Source organism: Arctopsyche grandis, chromosome 6 (assembly GCF_051622035.1).
Source record: "Arctopsyche grandis isolate Sample6627 chromosome 6, ASM5162203v2, whole genome shotgun sequence".
In the NCBI taxonomy this organism is placed as follows: domain Eukaryota; kingdom Metazoa; phylum Arthropoda; class Insecta; order Trichoptera; family Hydropsychidae; genus Arctopsyche; species Arctopsyche grandis.
This window is the reverse complement of record NC_135360.1, coordinates 32,010,037-32,035,108: the sequence shown is the minus strand read 5'-3', so window position 1 is coordinate 32,035,108 and position 25,072 is coordinate 32,010,037. Positions and strand designations below refer to the sequence as shown.

General features: G+C 35.0%; 2 protein-coding genes across 7 annotated transcripts; both read right to left on the bottom strand.

Annotated features, from left to right (window-relative positions):
* Positions 1 to 67: 67 nt before the first annotated feature.
* On the bottom strand, positions 68 to 11,247 carry NTPase (ectonucleoside triphosphate diphosphohydrolase NTPase). 6 transcript variants are annotated; one of them, XR_013260655.1, is made up of 11 exons: positions 10,915 to 11,128; positions 7,530 to 7,653; positions 5,677 to 5,814; positions 5,522 to 5,601; positions 5,181 to 5,436; positions 4,577 to 4,724; positions 4,347 to 4,493; positions 2,071 to 2,288; positions 1,835 to 1,998; positions 1,069 to 1,750; positions 271 to 295 (listed from the first exon to the last, which is right to left on the bottom strand). XR_013260655.1 is itself a non-coding variant. In XM_077432165.1 (10 exons), exons 1-10 carry the CDS (start codon positions 10,936 to 10,938, stop codon positions 1,670 to 1,672), a joined length of 1,380 nt encoding a protein of 459 aa, XP_077288291.1. In that variant the 5' UTR covers positions 10,939 to 11,247; the 3' UTR covers positions 68 to 1,669. The 6 variants fall into 6 exon arrangements, 2 of the variants coding, with proteins under 2 accessions (XP_077288291.1, XP_077288290.1); XR_013260656.1 differs by having other exon boundaries at positions 271 to 393; positions 1,419 to 1,750; positions 10,915 to 11,118; XR_013260653.1 differs by lacking the exon at positions 10,915 to 11,128 and adding an exon at positions 7,796 to 7,964.
* A 2,695-nt stretch (positions 11,248 to 13,942) lies between these two features.
* Positions 13,943 to 25,065, bottom strand: Lztr1 (Leucine zipper like transcription regulator 1). Its single transcript, XM_077432779.1, has 15 exons — positions 24,984 to 25,065; positions 24,666 to 24,802; positions 24,418 to 24,589; positions 23,984 to 24,120; positions 23,790 to 23,904; positions 23,554 to 23,717; positions 23,307 to 23,477; positions 23,087 to 23,228; positions 20,305 to 20,468; positions 20,075 to 20,229; positions 19,661 to 20,005; positions 14,995 to 15,173; positions 14,790 to 14,916; positions 14,547 to 14,704; positions 13,943 to 14,475 (listed from the first exon to the last, which is right to left on the bottom strand). Exons 2-15 carry the CDS (start codon positions 24,788 to 24,790, stop codon positions 14,290 to 14,292), a joined length of 2,340 nt encoding a protein of 779 aa, XP_077288905.1. The 5' UTR covers positions 24,791 to 24,802; positions 24,984 to 25,065; the 3' UTR covers positions 13,943 to 14,289.
* Between the last annotated feature and the right edge of the window lie 7 nt (positions 25,066 to 25,072).

Below are 25,072 nucleotides of genomic sequence, written 5' to 3'. Positions count from 1 at the left end.
GTAATTACAATTAATCCCCTGAATCGACATCATCGATCAAAATATTCAATTTAAAAAAATAGTAAATAAATCTGAAATACAATTTCTATTTAATAATTGTGACATGCACACGAACAATAATAGATTGACTATCATAAAATATACATTGTGATATACTTGAGAATGTAAAATGTAGTTTATTAAAAAAATAAATTATTCAAATATCATTTCACTACTGTAAGAAATATATTAAGTGAAAATTTCATTAAATTTTCTTTTTTTTTTTTTGTTAAATTTGAGTTAAAACCAGAGAAATGTTATAATAATAGAAGTGGCTTTAGGCGTTATATTGTTGTCAAGTGACGATTGTCCACAGACATTCCTAAATAATGTTAGCATCAGTCGTATTTGATGCTTGGTGGTCAACGTATGTCCGATAAAAACTTCTCTGGACAAGTGCGTTGTTAAAAATTGCACAATGCATTCAAAAACACACAATAAACATCATGGCATTGATTTTTATAAGTAAATTAATCATTTAAGTAACATATTATTCAATTACCATCGTAGTTTGACAGTTTTTAAAAGTGTCATGGCGATCGCCCGAATTCTACATAAAATTTCAGGGGTGGCACCAGAGAAATGTCAAAATTATTTTTAAATAAATGTAAAAAAAATTTCTCTTGGTGGCACCGAATACTCAATTATATTAAGAACCAATTATTTAAGTTTAATTAATATAAACATCGTTCATTTTATATTATACATAATTTTGTTGAAACTATACATTACACGTCAATTTAAGAGATCCCAAGGATAGACAAATACAAAAAAGTGGATAAAAATAATCCACCAACTGAGAAAAGAAACGAATTGGCCACCAACGCCCAACACTGCCATATACTCAAATTTTAAATAAATCTATATCAAAATAAAACTTTTATATCTGTAGTGAATATGTGATGACCCTGATTGTATTCCGTGCGTTGTAGCGTAGTTATGGAGACGTACCGCGTAATATTGACACAATTTATTTATTCGTAAAGGCGTTTCAATTATTATAACATTTCTCTGGTTAAAATGGTCAATGAATTAATACAATTTCGATAATTCTTCAATAATGAGCGAATGAGTTTAAGTCAATTAACTAAAATATTGATCATTAATTATTTTAATAAAAAAAATTGGCTTATATACAGTCGAACTTGCTTATTTACAAACACAGAATCAAAATCGGTTTGGTGATTATTCTGCAATAAAAAGCGATCTCGCGCAAGTCACTAAAATTTCGATCACGGAATACCTGGCACCCAAAAACTCCATCAATCGAATGTCACAAACGTAAAATATTGTACTAACGAGAAGTCGAGTGCCAGACCTGCGCGAGATAGCTTTTTGCAGGATAATCCGTTTACCTCAAAATCATGTATTGTTATTACAACAATCGGATTAGTTTTGGACAAGTTTTTCAGTCCTTTTAAACTCATTATAAATTAGTTCGACTGTGTTATAGTTTACTTTCAAAACAGACAATTCTAGTAGGTTAAAAAATCAAAAAAAATATATATGAAAAAGAAAAAGATCGATACAAAAATACTGATAAAATCATTCCAATCGTACTTTTCATATGAAAATAATATTGATCTACTATAAATTATTTTTAAATTCGATTACATCCCGCAAAAGAGGATCATGACGAATTATTCATAAGAGTATTATACGCTAAGCCGAGAGCCCACGATATCTCGTGCCCGTTAATCTTCTTAACAAGCTGCAAAATAAAAAAAGAAAATACATTACAAAACACACCTTCATAGCAACGACATTGAATTACATATTTCAGAACTACATTCACCTGAAGTCTCGTATTCGGCGCTAGCTGGAAAGCATCCTGTAAGAGTACAGAAATATAAGTGAGATCTAAACAGGCCCATGGTTGATCGACATTAGCCGTCGAGCATTCTTTTTCCGAAGCGTCGATAAAGTCTTTCACAGTTATAAAACCACCGAGTATCGGATCTGAAACATTTAATAACAATAAATACATATACAACGTTATTGAACGCTGTGTTAGTGATGATCGAGGCTTACCGATGAGACCTGCTTCAGCAGCTCTGTCAAAGTAATAACTGAACGCATTTATATGATGATCGGATAAACGCGAAGGATTGGGCGCAGAAGGCAATAACTTCTTCACCATTCCACTGATCAAACCTCGGCATCGCTCTAACCTAACCACTGGAACTCGCTCTGATACAGAGCTTGCGGTTTCTTTCACTTCTTTGTATAATATATTCTTTTGCGGACCACTGAAAAATTGTAAACAATATTTTTTTTAATTTTATCTATGTTACAGTGAAAGCATATTTCAAGTGAAAATATATTTTCACAAACAACCCAATCTTAAATGAATAGGGCCAACTCTTACTTAATCTAACCTAACCCTTAAATAATACTAACCCTAACAATCTAATCTTAACCTTTGAAGGACGGAGTGTCGAGATCGAACGAGTGTCCTGAACCGGGGTCGAGTAAGACCCCAGTTTTTTTAATCAAAATACAGCTTTTCTTAATACAAATGGGTTCTTAATTAGGGTTTTAGTCCTATAGCATGTTTTTGACTAGTTTCGTATTAAAAAATAGCGACAACCATCGACATGCAAACGCACATAGGTAAGGCCAACAGGCGACTGCATGACTCAATAGCCACGCGCCAAAAGCGACGAAAACAATAGCTTACGAAAATATAGCTGTCTCTTTCTCTCGCATTGATTCATCGATCAACAAAAATATATGCATGCGAACAGTCAAAAACATGACTTATCGCTACCGCCTTTAAATCATACTTTGGAACGTATAAATGTATTTTTTTACGATGAACCCCTTTTCTAAATCATACAAAATATATTATAATAGATTTCTTGTAGTTCATTCTAGGAATACAAGAAATATAGAGTGTATAGCTTTGAAAACCACATAGTTATTACGAAAAACGTAAAAATTGGGACACTTGCATACCCCACTTCGATGAGGGAGGGTTATATGAATTAAACCAAACCTGAAAATGTAACTGGTTATGATTTCAAATATATTAGAGTGAAAATATATTTTCACTTGAAATATAATTTCACTGTGACATATATGTACATAATATGTGCTATAACAGGAATTACCCCCAAGGCGACACATTACTAACAATTTTTCAAACATAACATTGAATACAATAGAGGCATCTATGGACAATCAACAAGTTTTATAATACACACTAAATTTGCGAGGAACACATTATGTAAGAAACAATTTAATAAATTCAAGATGCTGATAACTCGAATTTACGACAAACTAAAGAGGAGAATATCGATTTATTGGATCCGTCACAACAATTAAGCTTGAAAAATCGGAAAATTCTACCAGGAGACTACAAGATTTCGCAAGCAGCGTATTTGGCCGCGAATTGAACCCAAGACCTATCTACTGGTATTAATGGCTCTACCAATGCACTATGCTGTGGCTATATGTATATTGTAATATTATATTACCTACATACATATGAATAACTGTACAAAATTGCTTAAGTCAATTAAAAATCAATATATGAGGGTAAAACAACTAGTAACTGCCTACAACTAGTAACTAACACTGCCAACAAAACGTACGAAAATAATATGAACATAATAAAAAATCAACAAAAAACTTCTACATATACTGTTTGCTACCAATGTTCATATTAAACAATTAAATATAAATATTAAATTAAATATATTTAAAAGGCATTTTAAAAAATACGACCACGTGCGAATCAAACGGGTCTACGTAACGAGACAGAATGTTAAACGACAGAAAACGCAAATATCGGTAGGCAAAGATCGAAAATCGAAAGATCTTAAGTCGAAACATCAAAAAAAAATGGTGCATGGTAAACGGTACATATTCACTTAATTTGCGCGAGCAGGATACAACAGGAACAAGAGGAACATGCTTTTCCTCCCGTATTCTGCGCTCGCACATTAATACGGGAGGAAAAGCCTGTTCCTCTTGTTCCTGTTGTATCCTGCTCGCGCAAATTAAGTGAGTATGTACGTGAGTATGTACTGTTTACTATGCACCATTTTTTTTTTATCTTTCGACTTAAGATCTTTCGATTTTCGATCTTTGCCTTCCGATATTTGCGTTTTCTGTCGTTTAACATTCTGTCTCGTCACGGAGACCGGAATCAAACACAGGACCGACACATTTCTTTTAATTAATATCTTAATATGCCATAACCCACCCATGCGATGATATTTCATCGGGCACAACACTAGTAACCTATAAATCTATATATGTACAAATTTAATACCATAGGGAAAATAGTTGCTCAGTCTCACCTAACAAAATAATCAGTATTGGCATATCTCCATTTATTATTTTTAATTAACGGATTAATACATTCAGATAAAACGTTTGAAGCCTTCTCGTCATTTTCAGTCAAAAGTACACCACGTCTTGCAGCCATCAAACCTAAATTTAAATAACTGAAAATAGAAAAATTTGTGATAAACACACGCTTCACACACACATACATATGTAATGAAAATCAAATTACAAATCAAAATACCTATACGTATATAATGATATATTCCTACTAGGACCAGGCAGAGTTATAATAGGACTGGGTGCTTTGGATCCATGAGGCTCATAAGTGATTTGTGTTGAGCCGCCACCTAAATCCAAAGCCGCACTGGTCATATCGTCAGACAACTTCCCTGCAATCGAATTTAATTATCATTTACTTTCCACAAACAAAATCGGCCACTCAATACACTGTTCGACACGAAAATGGTTCAGAGACGAGATATGACTTTTCTTATAGACTTATAGACGTACTTTGGACTTTTGATTTGAACTGGACGACTACTTAAAGAGATTTAATAGCTGAAAAGTACTACAAATGAAAGATAAAATACTCGACTATAGATTCCAATATTCATTTTGAACAGGAAATTGACAGATTTTGAGACATCGACCGAACAACACCAAGATATAGAAAAATCGCTCGATTTAAAAAACACATATATCTCCGAATCTCGAACCAATCAACATTTTTTATTACCAGATTCATGTTTACTGGGCATAGATCTATAATAAAAGTCATATCTCGTCTCTGAACCAAAAAAAAAGTCGTCATTTATCGAACAGTGATATTAGAACTTGCAAAGAACCTTGTAAGAAGTTAACGGTGAACCACGAGCAGATTCCTTCGTCCGATCCGTCCATAATATCGACCGAATCTCGGCTAACTTTGAAGCCCGACCTGTTTATTGCTTGTCTCACGACATCCAAAAGTTTATCAGCGGCCGTAGGATCCAATAATCTCAAGCCGGCCGTAGCCCGTAAGAGAATCGGAGTCTCGGCTCTGTATTCTTCGGGAATCACCGTGCGAGCAATGTCTAAAAGACTCATTATAGACTCGGCCCCCTAAAATGAACATCAATACAATCGTATTATACAAATCAACATATGTAGATTTCATTTACAAGTGTTTCATGTCTAATGTGCCAACCTTATTTGGATTGTCTACATAAGATGATAGACCGGGTTTGATTTCTTTGAAGAGTTCATCTTCCAATATTAATTGTCCACCTGAAATGAAATAAGTGCGATTATTATATAGATGTATATCTGTTTAAAAGTGCGTATGATGTGTATTATAATTACCTAGATATGTTTTATGAAAGGTATATGCTAGAACTCTGGACCCTGTGGAGCCGGCGTCAATAACTACGGCATATACCGGTTCATAGTAGCCCAATCTAGAAGCAATGTGGTCCACAACGGGATTGAAGGTTGTTCTCCCTGTAATGAATAGAATCAAAATGGAGACCGCAAACTAAGTCAATTCGTAAATAGTAAGTAAATATGAAAAGGTTTCGTTTTTATAATAATTAAAGAGCGGTAAAAAGAATTGTGTATACATAATTGTACACATGGTAACAGTACAAACATGCTTCCTTTATCTAATCTATAGTTGAATCATTATAATGCGACATTAACGAAAGCGATAACATTTTCGGTCAAATGTGTAATTATTGTGTTCTTTGTTTATTTTTATTTTTTATTTTATTTAACATATTGTTGCGTAGGGGTGGGTGGAGGATCCAAGTAAAAGGCCAAAGTCGTTTCACAGCATTTACTGGTGATTAAGGAGATACACACACTGGCAGTGCTCCATCAAGAATGTCTTGATACGGTCTAAGTACCTCCTTATAAAGGACAGGTCGCTCAAAGCATCTTCGACGTCCGGTTACTTCCCTATTGTTTAGGCATGTACCCGGATATGTATTCCCACGACACTCAGTCCCACGCTATCGGTCACTTCTGAGAAGGGAGCTTACTGCCGCTTACTACGCCAATTCGGTGGCCATTGTTTAGCCTACTTGCACTTAGTCTGGAGATAATCCTTGAAACTAATTACAACGGTCACACAGTCTCTGGGATGCTACTCGGCCTAATCCAATTGCACTTACTCGGCGGTGTACGTAACAATATTAACCACAGTGACATTACAGAGTAGTCTAACGCGTCACTGTGGCCAGTCACACAATCATAACTAGAGGTCGGAATCTGAAGGGGCCGGAAACGTGCCGCCTATTGTTCCATTGTTGTAAATTCTTTATAAAAAAGGTTCGGCAAACCTTTAACAATGCATTTACAATCTTTGAACAATAAACAGCCCCTTCAGATTCCGGGCTCTAATCATAACACAAATAGATGTATATAAAACATTCGTGCTTGACATTTATAATTGACAAAATCAACCACGGGAGTTGCTCCACAACTACTCAACCAGTTCAGCGCAGCTTACATTAAACAGGTAAATTTCACCAACTATATTGCTCTAGATATTAGAGACATATTTGAATAATATAATTTAATATATTATTCAATAATTATATTATTCAATAATAGTAATTTAATATATTATTCAATAATTATATTATTCAATAATAATAATTTAATATATTATTCAATAATAATAATTTAATATATTATTCAATAATTATATTATTCAATAATAATAATTTAATATATTATTTAATATTATTAATATTAATTAATAATATTAAATAATAAATTATTAATATTTTAATATCATTATATTAATTAATATTAATATTAATATTAAATTATTAATATTTTAATATTATTCAATAATAATAATTTAATATATTATTCATAATTGAATAATATAATTTAAGTTGGAGGAATACAAAAATTCTGAACCTCGTATCTATTACATTTCATGTCGATATTCCCATTATTAGAGTCGAGTTGTAATAAATACATATTACAGGGGAGGAAAGGTTAAAGACGAAGTACAAGAATGGATTAATAACAAAAATTCTATTGATAACTGGATTAACTCGATAAAATAAATGAATCCACAAGAATAGTCGAAATATGATTTTTTAAGTGGAATTTTATTTAATTCTCATCTCAAAAATAGTCGTCATTTGTCGAACAGTGTAATTAATAAAACAAGTGACATGAAATTGAATAGCTTTACTCACCTAAGAAAATTGTGACCGTCACTAGACCAATCAGTACAAAGCCGAATGTCTTATGGAGTTTTCCAGCAGGACGGGGTTTCTTGCCAGGATGACTTCCACTGGATCCGCTGTCCACGTCTCGCAGCTTTAAACAAAATACTGCATGTTACAATTGTACAATATGTGCGGCCGCTCCATATGCACGACACATCATATGCAAGAAACACTTTCACTATTAAAGTAGGCTTGTAAAAATTATCATAAAAATTATTCCAATATGTCCTCACCACCAGGTATCTGTAGGTATTGAACTTTCCCATGACGCATCATATTCGACAGGTAGTTTTATCACAAAACGTTCATTTTCAGGCAAAGAGACGACTAACGTCACCGCCCAGTGAAAGGAACATGACGTTTGAGGTTATTCGCGCTAATGTCAAAGATCACTTTGGCTATGGTTGGAAAGTCCGATCTTTGTACCGAGTTATAATAAATGTATTCGATTTGATTATTTGAAAAAACTTATTACCATATTTACCATCATAAATACACACAGTAAAATATATTAAAAGATGAGCCGAAAAATAAATGTATTTATTTTTATTTTTATTTTATTTTTACATATATACCAGGAAGACCTTACAGGTAAACCCCAATGCGCCTTCCTGGCCAATTACAAATTTACAAATTACAATTCAGCATTTTTTTTATATAAATCACTGAATTACGAGACACTGTAAAACAAGTAAATCAATGAGAGATCTATTAATTTGTACACAAACTTATTTATTGTACATTAATTAATAACAAGTTATAGGTGACATATCGTATAGGAGGGATTTTTAGCCAATTTTTTTTTTCCGGGAACCGTTTCAACAATGAAATCAGAGAAAATTGGCAAACTCTGATAAGAAACGATCAACCTGAAGTCACAAATCCAGGTCTAACCAACAGCATACTCTGAAAAATGCCCAGGGATCGAACCCGCCGCCTCTCAACGCTAAGCAGAAGCTTAACGACCGAGCTATGCTGCTGGTCTATTAATTCGATATATAGTAAGTACTCCTTTACTTTAAGAGGGGTGTACACCCGAAACGTTAATTTTGTTGCCGTTCCTTTATTCGATATATATGTATATATATATATATATATATATATATATATATATATATATATATATATATATATATATATATATATATATATATATATATATATATATATATATATATATATATATATATATATATATATATATATATATATATATATATATATATATATATATATATATATATTCCATTTGGGCCTCGCTGTGATTTTATTTTTTATTCATATTGTGCTGATTTATTTTACTTTTTCTTTCTCCTTTTTACATTTTATGTACTATTTTATTTGTATTATTATTTTCCTTTTGTTACTTTTTATTATTTTTTTATTCTGCTTTCTAATTTTTCTGTTTTTTTTTTACTTGTATTATGTTTGTTAAATGTAGGCCATTGTGGCGCATTAGGTTCTTCCTGTAATGCCACAATGGTCCAAAACTATTAATAAATAAATAAATAAATAATATTTAGTGAATGCATGGGCGCCCGCAGGGGGGGGGGCACTTGCCCCCCCCTGGATTTATTGAAAATAGTCAAATAATGTTACTTTTATTTTAAATCACTTGTGTGGAGAGACAGAACGACATGTCAGGAAGTGGAAAACGTTGTTTCAGGGAATCTTGGCTAACCCAGTATACTACATGGTTATCATATTCACCTATGTACATAGGTTAAAAGGTGCTTTTTGCATTTTCTGTGTTTTATTTCCGCAACCAGTTCAAAGAGGAATTCAAGGTGCCTTCATTACTACTCCTTGTACAAAGTACAAAGATTTTAATGAATGTGCCAGAAACCATACCAGCTCAGCATGGCATCGTGGGTCTCAACAAGATGCTGAACACTTCGCGTCAACCATTACAGATCCAAATAAGGATCTTATTTTTTTTAATTATAATAAATCAAAAAAAATATTTTTTTTAATTATAATAAATCCCCTCCTCCTGGGAAAAGCTGAAATGGCACTCCTGATTAAAATTGTTACTCTGGAAGTATAAGGTAAGATAACAGAAGATAAGAGAGTAGGAATTATAGTGAAGAGGCGATATACTTTTTAACCACTTAATCGCTATAAACGCACCGGTTTATTGTTTAAGACTGTGACTCGAAATTAATTTTGGTTTCTTCACAGTGACATCTAAAAATATCCCGTGATATTAATGAAATTGAAATAAGTCAATATCTGTCCTCAGTTTTTTATACATATATTCTATGTAGAGGTAGTGTCAAGGGTTGGCACTAAACACAAACATAAAATAATCGAATCGGTTTCTAAAAACGCGTGTCGATTAAGTGGTTAAATGCCACTTTTTCGACATTCGTATTTTGCAAATACGAATTTAAAACTTGAGCATTGAATGCCATAATGTTGTATAATTACTATGCAAGTGTATTTACTAATGTACTCGCAAAAGTGTGGAACGATGTACATATGCTTAATTGTACAAGAAGAGACAAGAAATGAAATACATAAGTGAGAAGTATAATTAGAGTAGTGGACATGAATGTAGTGAGTGGAGAAATTGAAATAGATGAAAGGTGGATAAGAGAAGTACTCCAAAGACATCCAAGAGTCTTAAAAAGCGCAAAGAAAACCACAAGTGAGATGAGTGGACGAAGTACGGAAAATTTTGCTCAAACCAAAAAAAATGGAAGAATATTAGAAATGTCTTGATTCTATCATTTAAACTTGATATACATACATATTTAGATTTCGCTTCGAACCTACATACATACATTAAAATCCAAATAGTCAATATCCATACACTAACCGACAACTATAGCATTTCCCCAACGGCCTACATTCATTGACGTTTAAAATTAATTGTAGGTATGATAACATGGCATAATTTCTATAATTTCCAAAATTACAATGAAACAAACGGCGACACGAAGGGCACAAATTGCACATTCTTGCAAATCATGATTTCTTAATAAATACATATAAACTGCCGCGTTATATAATTCCTTATCGTGAATTTATTTCTGCGACACAAACTTATTCACTGTCGTCGTAGATTTTAGAGCACTATTTGTAAACATGCGTGAAATTATCAACAGACTACAGCTACGACAGATAAGTCTATGAAGTGGGTTGATAAACATCGGCTGGATTGGAAACTTTAAAAACGTGCATTTTTTTCCAGTGTGGCAACACTCGCGCTATCCCTTTTTCGCGCAATGCCTCGTAGGGTGCGAGAAAGAGAGGACACGCAGCAATGATAAAAGTAGGAAATGAAATAAAAATCAACAAAAAAATAGAGGTCATCGACGACAATGCACGGGGAAAGACTATGACTCACCTTTCTTCTGCGAATTTGGCTCATATTTCAGCTGATCAGTCAACTTCCGGGTTCGCAGAAACAATGGCAGAGGTTAGGAAGCGTCCGATCGGCCAGAGAATCTGTCGAACAGTGCGCTTCTGGTTACCAATGGACCTTGAACTCCACACTCCAACTAGAACGTCTCAAACGACACACCGTATGTTATGTCGTAATGATTTGTGTGACGCGTATTAAGCAGAGGCATATATCATTTCATAAACTTTGCTACCTAGGTACCTACTGATAAAAATGAAATCGATAATGGTTTGTTTCCATCGCCACAGCAAACCACGTGAAAATTTCCACTTGAATGCACTTCATAACAATATGCAACGAATTCATGGTCGAATAGTTCATAATCGATGTCGATAATGATAGCTCGAGAGCTCGAGATATGCTAGTCAGTAAGGTGGCCATTGGTACTGGTTCAACCCTTTGCCCGCGGCAATAAATACAGCGAACAAGCCCTGTACGCGGCACCTTTTTCGCGAATTTGGCAATCGAGTTTTCGACCTTAAATACAGATTTTAATATTTACTCAAGTAACCAGATATGTTAATTAACACAAAGTTTTATTTTAAACAATAAAATACATAATATATCTCGTAGTTTTGGCTTAATTGTCAAATAATCATTCTTCATACAATTGAGACGTATCATCACCATTGTTCAACAGACGTGACGTCACATAAACGAGGTTTCAGTATGGCTCCACAAAAAACTAATTTTGACTGGTATATATTCATTTTAAGCAAATTGAATAGATGGTATTCAACTCTCAGTAATATATTTAACAAATTTTGAACCTTAAAACAGTTGAAATAGGCGCATATAAGGCTCAAAATCCCGTGCAAAGTTCATAAATTCTATGGAAGACAGCCGCGCTACAGAATTGTCGCCCAAAGCTTCTATAGAAGACGGCTGCGGGCAAACGGTTAACCGGTACAGTACTGGGATTTTGGGCATCTGTCCTGGCAGAATCCTTGGGATTGGGCTGTTTATAAATGCAGTAGAACCTCGATTATTCGGATTAATTGGGGATGAAGGTAGTTTGGATAATGAAAAATCACAATTGACAGGGAAAGACATTCAGTATGAATATTTACTTTATCTATGTACGTAGTAATAATAGATTAAGTTTTCTGATCATGCCAGAATCAAACTCAGAATCGATCACTGGTCACATTTTCATGATCTAGAAAAAATGGGTGTCTGTGTATTTTGTGGATTTTTTGAACACCGTTAGTCTTATCGAACTGAAACTTAGTATTGGTTACTTAAATTCTTATCGACACTATGTGAATTTTTTTCAAATTTTTAAGTTGACCGGAAATGGTATTTTCCAGTATAGGTATCCTCTTTTTAAGTTTTTGAATTCAATTATCTCCCAAACCGCTAACTGAATCGGATTGAAATTTTTTTTAATGTAATAGAAATTATAATCTTTAAAACGTTATGTTTTTTGAATATTTTTACCTGAACCGGAAGTAGTACTTTTACTCTAGAGAATCGAGGTTTTTTATATTTTTCTCAGAAACCTATTGGTTTATTGAACTAAAATTTCATATCTACAAGTTTAAGCTTAATACCAAGTTATGTATAAAATTTGGTAAGCATCCGTCAGCCGGAAGTGGCAGTTTACTCTTGTTCGATTTTTTTTTTATTTGTCGACATTTACATACACATATAATAACATGAAGATCAATATTAGATTATTCTTTATTAAGAGATTCAATTATGGATTTTTGCTTCAAGTTAGCTGTTCTTTTTGAAGCTGCCAAATCGCGAATACTTTTAAGACACATAAGTTGTCTCGAGTTAAATTATTCTTGACTCTCAAACCACTTAATGGCAATGTCTAAGCACTGAAAAGCTTCAAAATTCATAGGACCGATATCCCCCTTGCAAATTTCCTCGTCGTCTTCTTCATCTTGTTCCACTGGGGTAAATATTTCTTTAATTATTTCCTCTAATTTCCTTCAAAATTTGGAATCCAGGATCGTTCGCATCGCAATTTAACCACTTGATGACATCTTCTTCAAAATCACTTATCAATGCGTTACTGGAACATATAAATGGCTTTTTCAAAATTTTTTCAATGTTGACACCTTTAAAGAATTCCAACTTTCTGCTGCCATGTAAGAGAAAGTTGGACAGTCTTTTAAATTTCATTTTCTCGTAGAAGCTGATAACGTAAACATTTGAAAGCAATTTCAGTTCAAATTCAGCAGCAAAATCGTTTAATTTTTGTTTGTTTTTTAACATCCGGATTATCCGGATAATCAAAAATCTGGATAATCGAGGTTCTACTGTATTGAAATCGATTTTTTTTTATTTTGAAATATCAGTACAGCTTAACAAATAAAAACGCCAAGCCGTAAATTTTGAAATCAGTTTCCCAAATCCAAATACATCTAATATATAATTTAGAAAGAGACATTGTATGTAAGGTTTGGGTGGTAGAATCCGTGACGTTAAATTTAATAAAACAACAAATGAATATTCAAATAAATTTAAATCATATAAAACTATTCAAATAAATTTAATAAAATGTTTACTATTAGATTAGCCATGTTTAAGCGGTTTATATTACAAACTAGCTGAACCCCGGCCTGCGTTGCAATGCCATAATAATGCATGCAATTCCCATTCCCGTTCCCGTTCCTATTTATCGGAAAAACGCAGGCATTGAACACATTTGAAATTATTGCGTTGCAATGACACTCATTCCCATTTTTTCCCGTTTTTTTTTTCACAGTAATCTTCCCGGACATGCATACAACAAATCCTGAAAGTTCCATCGTAATCGGTTCAGTGGTTTAGGAGGCTATTCGAGACACACACACAGACATTCATTATTATATATATATAGAAGATATAGAGCGAAGCCGGGTAAAACCACTAGTATAATATATTGTATTAAATACAATAAAATTTTATTAAGTTGTATTTTTACAAGCACTTTGGATTTTATGCCTCAATTTAATTAAAAAAAAAACACTAAAAAAATGAGTTAAATAATTTTAATTTGTTAAAGTCTATTTTACATTATAAATATATTTAATTACTTACAACAATCATAAATATTACATCTCTTTAATATTCTTATTCTAAATATAACATTCATCTGCTGCTAATATTGCAATATACATACATACATAATATAACCGACCGATATACAAACACATACATACATATAAATAAAATAAATAATACTTAAAAGTTACATATGAGTAATGAGTATGCGCTTAGTGTTTTAAATTATTTTGTGAGTGGATACATTATTATGATAATATTCAAAAAGAATTTAAACACAATGAAACGAAAATAATTCGCTCGGTCAATACCACTGGTCTACTTCGGCGGCCACATTTCTAAGACGAACTTCTCCGACAACACCAAATCGGCGTTCTCGCTGTGAATACTCGCAGACGACATATCTTGACATATGCGAGCATCGCTCATTTCATCAGCGAGCGCCACGATAATATCTAGAAGCAGTTCTTTCGGCAATTTACTCAATTGCGGAAGTTTGGCAACCTGAAATCATACAAAAATAATTGTAAAAAAAATCCCAAACCACTTTTATGCGCGTTTAAACATAAACACACCTTCGAAAAATGATGCACTATCATGCCCAGTGCGTAATTTTTTATATCGATAGCTTGCATCTTGTTAGCCGCTTGTAGAATCGGTATCACATTTTCGTACGTCACATTGTTCTCGAGGTTTTGCTTGCAAAACGCTTGCAGTCTATTATTAGCAAAGCCTGCAAAAGTACATACATAATATAGCTTATGAAGTATTTCCGAAAATTTTATTCCATATTATGTATATTTGTATTAAAATTTAACCGTAATAATATGGAGCTTGAAATAAATACAAGGAATCTTCGGGTGGCATTTTAGTTTCGCCGTAATAAATATACCTCAAAAGAGAGTCGAAAGATTCTCGAGACGGGCACGTGTCGCATATTTGAATCTGAATAAAGATTTAAACATTTTATTCCACATACAATTATTAGTAACGATAATACAATATCAAATAGGCGGCATGTACATTCACTGTATTATCGGGAGGCATGAAAGATCTGAACATGGCTTCAAAATAAGAGCATCGTGCTGCTAAAACAGCTTTGTGGGCTGTTATAGACGTGCCACTGACCATCAATGTCAAATCACACAGGTCTTTACCACTGCTCTGAAGAAAGACAGCCATGTCCTGTTCCAACGTTGTGCCTAAAAATTAAAATTTGATATCAATACAATATTTTATTTTATTTTTACATACATATATACCAGGTGAGCCTAACAGGTAAACCCCAATGCGCCTTCCTGGCCGTACAAAAATCGATTTACAGTTTTTAGAATAATTTAAACAAAGCATCATTTAGACTTTAGAGACATCTATGGATAAATTTTTATATTTTTAGAGATGCTGAAAACTCGAAAATAGCGAGATATGGGTGAAGTTTGCCAATTTGTTGGAAACGTTTCATTGAAAATCAGATAAATCTGATAGGAAACGATCGACCTGCAGTCATAAACCAAGATTTGGCCAGCAGCAATCAGTGGGACTAGAACCCGTGACCACTATGTTCATAGGCATACTTATTTATTATATAAATATATATACATGTAGTGTTGGGATTAAACGAAAGGCTGATGTATGGGCTATGGCTGTGAAAGGGTATGTTACGACCGATCGTAGAGGGGGGATGAAAAAGTGGCATAGGGCGCAAAAGGACCGCTATTTTACAGTTAGTAGAAGTTAACCTTCCACTGGGGGGCGGTTGGTCGTTAAACCACCGCGTGGTGTCGTTTTAATAAACAACATGACTGAAAACGCACGTGTTTGATCTTCAATTCCACCGCCACATCCCATCGTGGTCCTGAATAGCGTCATCTATTCAGGAATTCCACCCACAATTGGGGGCTCGTCCGGGATTAGGCGGCAGTTTGAAGACCACGTGCTACAATGTATCGGAGGAGGAGGCCGACATCTGGTCGTGGGACTTGGAGAGGGGTTCGGGAGAGGGCGATAGAAGAGCCAGTCGCCAGCCGAGCCAAGCTGACTTTCCAAGACATGGAGGGCGCCGTCCCCATTTTCACCGGAAACGTCGACTATCCGGTAGAAAAGTGGGTGGCGCAGATCGAAGAAGTCGCACACTCGGCAGGTTGGGGCAGCATGGAAAAGCTGCTGTTTGGGAAACGTCTGGTCAAGGGGGCGGCCGAGAGGTTCCTGCGCATACAAGATGGGGTCTATTCATGGGAGAAACTCAAAAGCGCATTACTGGAGGAGTTCGCTCGGATGGTGAGTGGGGCGTCAGTCCATAGGAGGCTGTCCAAGTCGCAGAAAACGTCAGAGGAATCGGTCAACGAGTACTTTTACCGGATGCGGGAGATGGCGAGCGTGGGTTCGATCGAGGATCGCGACCTCATGGAATACGTCATCGACGGGATCCCTGGCAGGTCTTCTATGAAGGGGATGCTGCATGGTGCCCGCAATTTGAAGGAGTTCAGGGACAAGTTGAGCGCCTTCGAAGGGCTGGTGGAAAAGGTAAAGGCCGAAGAAGCAGCCGCAACCGTAGCCACAGCCAAAGCAGTGCCCGCACCCTCAACTGGAGGCGGCTGGAGACCCAAGGCGAGGATGCCGGCACTGATCGACACAGGCAGTGAAGACAACCTCGCCGGCGAGAACTTCGTACATCGATGCGGCATCATCACTAGTGAAAGTGTTCCTGTGGTAAGAGACCAATGTAACAGCTCCGGTGCCATTCGTAGAAAAGCTGCGGAAGGAGTAAGGAGGGCTGATTCGGACTTGAAGGATGGAGAGCAAGAAAAAATCAAAGTGGAAAGCGATAAAACGTCAAAACCACGAGTTCCGATCGAGGTTAAGTTGGAACAGAGTCTGCGGAGGGAAAAAGAAGAACGGGCTTCACAAGAGATGTCTGCTCATGCAGAACCCAACGATTCCTGTTCAAGCGAGGCTGATGGAACATCAAACATGTCACATGGTCAGATGGTGAGGACCCCCTTAGAGCCTCCAGCGTCGCCGTCTCGAGCTCATCTGGACTATTCTTCAGTGCGACCGAACACAGAAAATCGATCATCAACCACAGATTCAATTAGGATGAAGAATGATGAAAGTAAGCATCGCAAACCATGTGGAATAGACGTTTCCAATAATGAAGAGGACGGTGTAGATATGAGTGATCGAAGTGAGGACACGGGTAATGGAGGCCTGGACATGGGTGATGGAAGTATGGACGGTGATGGTTTGCATATTGGAAGGCTTTGGGACAACGGAGACATGGCGTTTTCAAATAAAGATGAACCGCCCGATGGTCAATTCAGTAAAGGGTCTCATGGTCATTCGAAGAATCCTAAAGATGAAGACGAAGAAAATGGGAAACATGAAGAAAAAGATATGGATAAATCACCAGAAGGAATAAGAGACCCAGTCAAAATTTCAACACCAAAGGACAATGTATTCACTTTCAAGCTCGGTCGTAGTCAGATTGATGTTACTTTAATGGAAAAGAAAATAAGACCATGGATTAAGAAAGGAGTTTTTGGATATATCGGTGAACCAGGAACGATATTGGTGAACTTCATCTGTGGCAAGACACTACATGGAAAGCTGTGGGGCGACGGAAGGTCCATCGCAGACAACGTCATCGGACAGCCGCATGGAATCGCGACTGGCATCGGATAGTGTTTAGGTTGTGCCGATTGAAGTGAAGTGTGTGTCAGTGAATTAGAGAATAAGTGGAGTACCCGGAGGGGTTTTAGTTAAGCCTTACTTGATATTTGATTATTGTTTTATTTTGTTAGTAGTTAAGATTTGAAATATTGTTAGTGTTTTATTGATTATTCTAGTGTTTTCATGTTTTGGCGAGTGTTTGGTATGTTGAATAATGTTTTAATTTGGTTACATGCCTAGAAGAATATTAGATAATTGTATTGAAATGTAATTCTAGTGATGTTTTAAAATGTGATTTGTTTCCGATGTAAAGGTGTTAATTTTAATGCTATGTAATTCTTGTAATGATTTTAAAATGTGATTTGTTTCCGATGTGAAGGTGTTGATTTTAATGCTATGTATTTCTTGTAATGATTTTAAATTGCAATTGTGATGATTTATGTGTGACTTTAATTGTGATGATCTGTGTGTAACTTTTTTTGAAGATTGAATTGTATTGAAACGTGAAAAATTGATACGATACTGAAATAAGTTTGAGATTATTGTGGAGTATGTTGAAGACTTATGTGAAGTATGTCTGGGATTATTGAGAAGTATGTCTGAAAATTATGTGTAATATGATTGAGGAATGGCCCGGCAGGTGAGAGAAACCTGAGGGCAGGTTTGTGGTCAGGAAAGGCCGAGTTGTAGTGTTGGGATTAAACGAAAGGCTGATGTATGGGCTATGGCTGTGAAAGGGTATGTTACGACCGATCGTAGAGGGGGGATGAAAAAGTGGCATAGGGCGCAAAAGGACCGCTATTTTACAGTTAGTAGAAGTTAACCTTCCACTGGGGGCGGTTGGTCGTTAAACCACCGCGTGGTGTCGTTTTAATAAACAACATGACTGAAAACGCACGTGTTTGATCTTCAATTCCACCGCCACATCCCATCGTGGTCCTGAATAGCGTCATCTATTCAGGAATTCCTCCTACATATATATAAATCACGCAAATTTCGAGTTTTCAGCAATCTCGGATTTCGCTGAATTGTATAAAATGCTGCTAGTTTACATATTTAAGCCAGTAGCATAGCTCGGTCTTTAAGCATCTGTAGTGCTGCTGGTCAGACCTGGATATTAGTGAATCCAGGTCTATCGTTTCATATCAGAGTTTGCGAATTTTCTCTGATTTCATTGTTGAAACGGTTCCCGATTAAAAATTGGCTAAAATCCTTCCTACCTACTATGTCACCACTATTTGAGTATGATTAATGTACAATTCATAGATAACTCGTTAATTTGCGAATTTTCAGTCTCGTAATTCAGCGACTTGTGTAATAAAAAAATATGCTGCATTGTTTGTAATTGTCCAGGAAGGCACATTGGGGTTTACCTGTAAGGCTTTCCTGGTATAAAAATGTAATAAAAAATAAAATAAAATATTTGACCATAGATGGATGTAATTGATATGTATTTTCTAATAATACTTGTATCAAATGTACAATGTCTCTGGCCAGGGAGGCGCATTAGGGTTACCTGTTAGGCCTTCCTGGTATAAATAAATAATAAATAAATACCAGGAAGGCCAAAGAGGTAAATCCCAATGCGCCTTCCTGGCCAGTTACAAACAATGCAGCATTTTTATTACAAAAGTCATTGTATTATGAGTCACTGAAAACTTGAAATAAACGAGACATCGATAAATTTTTTTAACTTGTACATAAATTTTATTTTAAATTAATCATACTCAAGTAGCGGTAAAATAGTAGGTAGGAAGGTTATTAGCCAATTTTTAAACGAGGAACCGTTTCAACAGTGAAATCAGAAAAATTGGCAAACTCAAATAGGAAACGATCGCCCTGGAGTCACAAATATCCAAGTTTGACCAGCAATATTACAGATATACTCGGAATAAATTCTTTTCAATCGAGGTCAACTCACGGGATCGAACCCGGCACCCCTCGGTGCTAAGCAAAAGCCCAACCACCAGCCATGCTGCTGGCTATGCTAACCACTATTATATAGTCGTGATTATAATACCTTCGCTAACTTCATCTGCAGGATCCGGAGCGCACCTCAGCACGGGCTGTTGATGTCTTCTGATGACTTCGACCATCAAAGATTGCTCCAACGTTTCAAATTCCGACGACATTACAATGGTATTGTAGTTTGACTCTATCACTATAAACCGGAGACAATATTCCTTAACAGCCGGAAGGTGCCGAGTGTGTGCAGCAGCCAGTGCATGTAGAACAGTATTGGGACCGATACCAGCTCGTAAATAGCGTGCACACAGACGCTGCAAACGAGGTATTAAAAGACGTACACAAGCACCGTAAACTTCCATGACTAGCTCGACCATGGATGGGCAAAATGGTTCCGAGACTAAAAATACAAGACTAGTCAGTACAAAGAGTAACGATTGATTACTATAAAGACAATTTTAAGGAAAACCTTTCTCTGTGGGATCTATACGATCTGTATAAATGTAATTCAAGACCATTTTGAACGGTTCCGGTTCGGTTTCGGGTAATTTCACTCGTAACATTCTATTTTTGTTGGTACCTCCGGCTGCTTCAATCTCCCATTCCTGCTTCTCTATAGCTAATCTGTAATCGTATAAAGAATTAATAACTACGAACGATAAATATACGTTATGATTACAATGATAGTTAGATTGGTACCTTATTTTATTCTTTAAAAATGCTGACCGGGCGGCGACCATAGCTAGATGACACGCTACCGGTGTTTCTTCAATACCGACGAGAAATTCCACATCACAAAACTGACCAGAGCCTAATAGCTTACCGAAATCGTCATGCAGTGTACATTTCGGATAGGATGAGAACTAAAAATAAAATAAAATTGCATTTAATTGTTCTTATATACATCTTATAGTAGAAGTAGTAAATAATTATTTATATTTAGGTCAAATAATAGACATGTCCGGCAGTAAAGAAGAAGAAATAAAGAGACGTATGAAATTAGGATGGAGTACATTTCGACAAATGAATGTTGTTTTTAAATCAAAATTGCCACTCTGCCTGAAGAAAAAGATCTTCGATCAATGTGTTTTGCCAGTGATGACGTATGGATGTGAAACTTGGACATTGAACGCCAAGATGCTACATAAATCCCAATGCACTCAAAGTATGACACGCTGTATGCTCAGCATAACAAGGAAAGACAGGAAGCGGAACACGTGGGTGAGAAGTACATATGACGAGGGTAGTTGACATAGTGGATAGAGTAGAGATTGAAATGGCAATGGGCGGGCCACGTGGCTAGAAGAATGGACGAAAGGTGGACAAAGGAAGTGCTAGAATGGTACCCGAGAGAATGCAAAAGGGTAAAAGGAAGACCGCAGGGAGGATGAGTAGACGAAATTAGGAAGATGTGACATCATTGACAAACTAAAAAATATAGCGAAAAGCCTTGTGACTGAAGTTGAAAATGACAATTTTTCAATTTTATCTTCTGTTAGTGATTTGATAGATAAGATGACAGACACAACTTCAAAATTAAAACTAAAACTTAAAATAATAGAGTGTCTTAAATCTCTGAATCTGGAACTTGATAAAAGGTTCGAAGAGTTGAATTTTTTTAAAACTGTTTCTTTTGCATCTTCCCCATAGATATATGTATAATATACTAATATACATATATATATATATATATATATATATATATATATATATATATATATATATATATATATATATATATATATATATATATATATATATATATATATATATTATATATCTATGATCTTCCCCTTTTATTATGATGACAAATGAAAATTTCATAGTACTACAAAATAGATTAAAATCATTTTCATTATTGAGATTAATTAACTGGGCTAACGTAAAATATGCATTATTAGAAATTAGTCATGATCAAGTACTTAATAACCATTTTAATAATATTTCGGTTCAAAATTTTGTTCGGAAATATACGTTGACAATGAAACAAACCAATATAAGATTTGGCAACAATTGCTTTATTAATATTGTCTATTTTTCCCACTACCGTATATTGCGAAAGATCATTAAGTGTAATGCACTTTATTAAAAACAAATTTAGAAACCAGCTGACAGATGCAAACTTAGAAGCAGCAATGCGGCTTGCATTGGAAGAAAGGAGTATTGAGCAATTTCCATTTGCATTATTATTAAATAAATAGATACCAAAATGTTAAAATTTCTATTATTTTATGAATAAATTGATCCACTTTTTTGTAACTTTAATTTATTTGATTAAATTTGGTGCGGCCACCAGACATTTCCATGGGACCACTATTATCACCTGTGCGGCCACGGTAAAATTTCGCCTGAGAACCACTGCTGTAGATGGTGATATACATCTTATATATAAAACAAAGACCATTGTGTGTGTAATTCATTTCTGATTGGCTGTTAATATTCATTTTTTTCAATTAAAATAAATCATCATATACATTTCTAAGCTCGCTTTAAAGGTCAAGGAATTTGACGCTTAAAGCCCTCAACATGAGACCACCACCCCCCCAACGAATACACTCTAAGAGACCCATATAAATATGTATATATATATATATATATATATATATATATATATATATATATATATATATATGTATAATAGTGCTATTCTGTGTATTCTGTATAATAGTCGTTTCGATTCGACATATGTACGTCACAGTTAAAACAGTGCCAGCAAAACCTATGAATATAATACGAAAATAATAACAGATCAACAAAAACTTCTATATATACTGTTTGCTACCATTGTTTCCTCTAGGAAAATAAATCTCTGAGCATTTAGCGCCATATATTGAAAATTTATTTAATTAATTATTTTTTCTATTGGCAGTTTTACCATTTTTTATTATTATTATTATTACAAACCTCCTTTACGTTTCACATTAAGACGACTTTTTTATATCTCTTATCTCTTATCTGATCGTTTTCATACTTTGCCATATTGCTCATTTTGGTCATCAATATAAGTAAATGGATCCTCCACCATTACGATGGTGCAAAAATATCGTGTAAGACGCGTTTGAAATCTGCCCGGCGAGATAGTCGTTGACGTTTATCCACCGTTTGTTTAGCCTATTCTCACTTGTCAGATTTCAATTGTTTAAACGCCTATAACTTTTTCTTTTTTCACTCTATATTTTTTTTCATATTAAACAATTAAATATAAATATTAAATTAAATATATTTAAAAGGTATTTGAAAAAAATACGACCAGGTGCGGATCGAACACAGGATCGACACATTTCTCTTAATTTTTTTTAATTAATAGCTTAATAGCCCATGCGATGATATTTCATCGGGCACAACACTAGTTTAATAAAAAAACGAATGTTTACCATTAGATTAGCCAGGTTTATATTACAAATTGATGATCAAAGAAAACCACTACAAAATAAACCACACTAGTACATGTATAGATGGAAATATTTTAACGAAAGCTTACCTGGAAGCGGAACATTTCTCCGCTCCTCACATTATTATCAACCGTGCCGCCAAATATGTACATGGCTTCTCCGACTACTGCTCCAGCGTGGAACAGCCGACCAGATGGTACTTGAGAATCTGGTGAAGGATGTATGACGGACCTTTTGAAAAGCGAAACTCTCTCAAAAAACAGTTTTTACACAAAATTGACATGACCTGAACACAGCCTGTACACATACCAAGTTTGAGTATCGAGATCATAAGCATGCAACTCGTTTGGCAAAGTTCCATCGGCGGAACCTCCGAAAACGTACAGATGTCGTCCGTGCGGCAACATCGTATGTCCATATCGTCGAGGAGGTGCTGGTGGAGCTCCTCGCAAAATGTGTTCAGTCGATATACGAGTCCACCTTTGATTATAATAAAAAATATGTAACAAAATTGCTACGCAGTGAATTATGTCCATTTATGGAATGCAATTATTACATTCTTTCAGCAAAATCGAATTGAAATAAAGCATTGGTTATTTTGGCACCACTTTGTCCGCTGAAAACAAACATGTGTCCACGAGCAACAGCAGCTGGAAAGTTGCAACAAGTCGGAGGACATTGACCTCTCTGTTCGACTTTTTCCCATTGTCTGCAATCGCCCTATACAATAATGAAAAATTGCTTAGAATTTACACACTAAACGATTTTAATAGTTAATTCCATCGGTATTACGGTCAAATTGATAGTCCACATGTCATTCAATCGGGCATTCCCATCATATCCGGCATATATCCACATTTTATTATCGTATACTGCAGCTCCATGAGCAGATCTTGCCCCGGGTACTCTGAAATCAATTATAATATCTAATTTCAATCATTCTTACATATATATTATTTTAATTAAAAAATAAATAAAACACCCACTTTCCAGTGACCTTCCATTCTATCCATTGTCCATTTTGAAATTTATACTCAAACAAATCATTCTTATTCGTTAGATTTGAATTAGCCAAAATGTCTCCAGTATATCCTCCAAACACAAACATCGACGTATCAAGCACCTATAAAAGAGATAAAATTACACAACTTTTGTTCAATGTTTTAAAATTTCTGAAAGGCCGTTCTTTAATCTTGTCAAAAATAAACTTGCCATTGCTTTCGAATTAATGGAATATTTTTAAGATGAGATAAATACAAGTCAGATACATACATATGGATCTTAAATATTTATTTGTTCATAAATTTCTCTCAAAAGAATGAGTGCTATAATCATTTTTACACAATCCTTATGACTATAGACACGTTTTTGATTAAAATGAACACAGCAATTAGCATTGTTAAATCTATTTTGTAATTACCACAGCTGAATGATGATATCGAGGAGCTGGTGGTTGCCCAATAGAAAAGGCGCGTCCCCATGACTTTTCCTTAACATCGAACCGTATGAGATCATTCAACATTGATTTACTGTTATCGCCACCGAACACATAGATGGAGTCTTTATAAGCAACTACAGTATGCTTGCTTCGTCTGAAATAATAAAACTACATTACAACGATAACTACACATATTATATTTTCATTGATTCCATCGTAAGTGTGCGTACCTCGCTCCGACAAATTCGTCACATTCTAGCATGCGTTTCCATCTGTGTACGGTTTCGAAGGGACCAAACTCCAAAGTGAGGCCATTGTCGATCTCAGCACCATACTTGGATGAAGCTTCAGCCATTTTAGAGCTCACCTATATACGACAATTCAACGGAAATTACAACTAAGTATTGCGAAAATATATATATGTATGTATATACATATAACACCCACGCATTTTAAAATGTCAATATAATCGATCGTGAGTTATGTTTGACGAAATCTAATAAAAATATTAAATTTATTTGTTAAATATATCTAATAAAAATACTTGCATGAAATTTTCATTGACCGAACGAAATTTGCGGCTTTTCCGTCTTTGACAAATTTGACATTTGAATGAATTTTATTGACAAGCAGCGGT